We start from the raw sequence: 3185 nt of genomic DNA, 5'->3' as shown, positions 1-3185 counted from the left end.
ATGCCTCGTTATCTTTATGACGTACCGACACAAAGTTCAGATGATATGCAACGGTCGCTTTGTCTCGTCCAGTGTAGACAGACTTTGGGTCTGTTCACATGTCGTGCCTAAAAACGCGTGGGAAACGCCAGTTGCGCCGCTTTCTCCTTCTTTCCAAAACGCTCTGGAGCTTGCGCTTTCGTGGCGTCTGCCGTTGCTAAGCAACTGTTACCTGCGCTCTCTACGACCACGCAGAAGTTTCAACAAAGGATAAACGGATTTCCAGCACTGAAAATTGCTTGCAGTAGCTCCGCTACTAAATGTATTTAAAATGGGTATCTCTGTACAGCTGTCACGTCCGGTGTAGACACCGTGTCTGTGTGTGAGCAAAGAAAACAATCAGTATAAATATAACGATCAGTATACTAAACATCGCACATGTGACTATCGCGGATGCGCACATCGCGATATCGATGCTGACACGATATATCGTGCAGCCCTAATCGTAACCCTTCTTTTTAATATTTTGTCTCTCTGATATTTTCCTCTTTTTTATCTGCCATCTCTCTCTGTCTATAGTTGATCTGCTAATATCTGTCCTCTCTTCTCTTTATCATTGCAAGACATGCCCCCTTACTGCTGATTGGCTAAAAGTGTGTTTTGGGACTTGGTCCGACACTGTGGTCAAAAGCGTTTTTCAAAAATCGCTTAGTGCAGCTTTAAAAAAACCTTACTGAGCCCAAACTTTTGAACAGTACTGTAAATGCTTCACAATATTAAAATGACTACAAAGTAACGTTAGAAGCACTATCCTTACATATGCACTGGATATGGATGGCAAGTTGGACAGATGCTCTCGTCTCTGCTGACCTCCAGAACTGTGTCTGGAAACCACACGGCTGCTTTACAGGTTGGATATCCCATACATGAAAGAAACATCCTGCACAGAGTGACATAAAAAGGGTGATCAGAAGAGGAGGCACACAAAAAACAAATGAATAAACTACAATAATTTCCATTTCAGTTATATTAACACATGGTGTTGTCTCACGTTGTGCTGTCTTTCTTCTTCTTCAGCACCATGTCACGGTTACACTGTGGACACTTTCGCACTGGTAATGGTATCTCCATTTCTCCTTGCTCCTGTTCAGTAATCTCCTGAGCAGGGCCCAGATAATTGGACAAAGCCTCATCCAATCTGCAGAAAATATGAAAGGTTTCAAATATGTATGTAAAATGTAATTGGCAACTACACAGATTACACTTGGAACAAACAAAAGTAGGACAGTAGATCTCATTGACCTCTGCAGTGCTACATTCAGACTCACTTCTTTGCCTTCCTCACAGACTCAATAAAAACAGCCTTGTATTTGGCCACATGATAACTGAGGACAGAGGCTTTGTCCTTTCGGCCCTCTGACACAAGTTTAAGGTCCGCCTCCAGCTCCGCTCTCAGGTCTGGTTTAGACATCTCATACCCCATTGAGTTATACCCTGAAACAATGTTACACTCAGTTTCACACAAATCACAGATATTAAACCATTCTTTAAAGACTTCAATACTAGCGATATGCTGATCTTGTTACCTTCAACGAGACCCATTCCAAGTTCTCCAGGAAGGAACCTCTGGTCAGCCGTCAGCCCCACGTACATGCGACTCTTTATGGTCTCAATGTGCTCAGCATGTGTTGCATCGGTACCTGCAGCAACAACAACTCAAATTGAGTGTCACATAACTCATGTTGTAAAATACTCAAGGTACAAAGCTGGACTGATAGATTTCAGTACCAATGCCATGTTTCTCCATAAGCGATATCAAATCAGCCTCTGTCAGAAGCTGTGGTGGACTGGTCTGTCCTTCCACCATCTCAATCGCTGTGGGCTGGAACGTGGTGTCAGCCGTATATAATGGAATAACCTGTGGGAAAAAAAAATACTTAAAGGGTTAGTTCACCCAAAAATGTGTCTATGAAAAAGAAATTTAATGAAAAATTATGTCATTAATTACTCAACCTCATGTCGTTCCAAATCCCGTAAGACCTTCGTTCATGTTAAGAACACAAATTAAGATATTTTTGATAAAATCTGAGAGTTCTTTACGTTCAGTAGACAGCGCGCGCATGCTGAACGTAAACAACACTCATTACGTTGTGGGGTAATCTCCAAAATGGTGGAAGACGGTAACTCGGGGAGGAGAATTGCTGAATGAATAATGTTATTATTGTTTTCTATGCGCACAAAAAGTATTCTCGTAGCTTCGTAAAATTACGGTTGAACCACTGATGACACGTGGACTATTTTATCGATGTCCTTACTACGTTTCTGGACCTGGGAACATTTCAGTTGCATTGCTGTCTATGGAGGGTCTGAGAGCTCTCACATTTCATCAAAAATATCTTAATTTGTGTTCCGAAGATGAACGAAGGTCTTACGCGTTTGGAACGACATGAAGGTGAGTAATTCATGACAGAATTTTCATTTTTGGGAGAACTAACCCTTTAAAGTGAAACTGATGTGACATAATTTGAAACAAAATGAGGCAAAAAAGAGTTTGTTTCAATAGTTTAAAACAGCTTGCCAAAGTGCATCAGTCCATTGAGGTCAGGTGAACTCACCAGCGCTGCTTCACAGTAGAAACTGAAGTTTTAATTCTAACTGATGTGTTGCTGACACTGTTTTTTTTTCATGTTTAATACAGTAAAGCTGCTTGCATTACAATATAAGTGCAATATAAATATGATCAGATGGTTTCTTAACTGAAAACAATATGCTAAACTATAAAATGTGTTATGTTTTGAGCAGTATTCACCTTATTGTACCACTTGTCGTAAGGGTACACTTCCAGATAATTGCGAGCAATGATCGTCAATCCACTCGCTGAGAATCTCTCTTCAGCTATTTCAATTTCAACCGTCACCTCTTGTCCCTGAGCATCTTTGGAGCAACAGGCCAGGAAGTGACGTACTATGAACTCATACAGCCGCTTTTCATTTCCCTTTAAAAAAAGAAAAATAATTGAACAGTAGGCACGTTTCCATTACCCTTCAAATTACGCAAATTGAAATTGCGAATTGAAAATACGCCTAATGGAAACACGTCAATTTCGCAAAAACGCCCATATATCGCAAAAAAGTTTTTACGCTCGCATGAGGTGGTTTTTCAGGCAATTCGAAAAAGGAATATTTCGCAAAACTGCAATGGAAACG

The 3185-nt window shown here is 40.8% G+C and overlaps 1 protein-coding gene across 1 annotated transcript in view; it reads right to left on the bottom strand.

Annotated features, from left to right (window-relative positions):
• Positions 1-3185, bottom strand: part of LOC107737704 (DNA topoisomerase 3-alpha-like) — an 11745-nt gene that overhangs the window by 3544 nt on the left and 5016 nt on the right. Inside the window, exons 12-17 of the mRNA XM_016549296.1 lie at positions 2789-2974; positions 1768-1897; positions 1566-1679; positions 1308-1473; positions 1031-1177; positions 797-919 (exon numbers count right to left, since the gene is read on the bottom strand). Coding sequence (XP_016404782.1) covers positions 797-919; positions 1031-1177; positions 1308-1473; positions 1566-1679; positions 1768-1897; positions 2789-2974 — 866 coding nt within the window. The remainder of the gene's footprint in view (positions 1-796; positions 920-1030; positions 1178-1307; positions 1474-1565; positions 1680-1767; positions 1898-2788; positions 2975-3185) is intronic.

The sequence above is a fragment of the Sinocyclocheilus rhinocerous genome, unplaced genomic scaffold, assembly GCF_001515625.1.
Source record: "Sinocyclocheilus rhinocerous isolate Xijiao unplaced genomic scaffold, SAMN03320098_v1.1 scaffold461, whole genome shotgun sequence".
In the NCBI taxonomy this organism is placed as follows: domain Eukaryota; kingdom Metazoa; phylum Chordata; class Actinopteri; order Cypriniformes; family Cyprinidae; genus Sinocyclocheilus; species Sinocyclocheilus rhinocerous.
The sequence above is the reverse complement of the archived record's forward strand: the minus strand, read 5'-3'. Positions and strand labels throughout refer to the sequence as shown.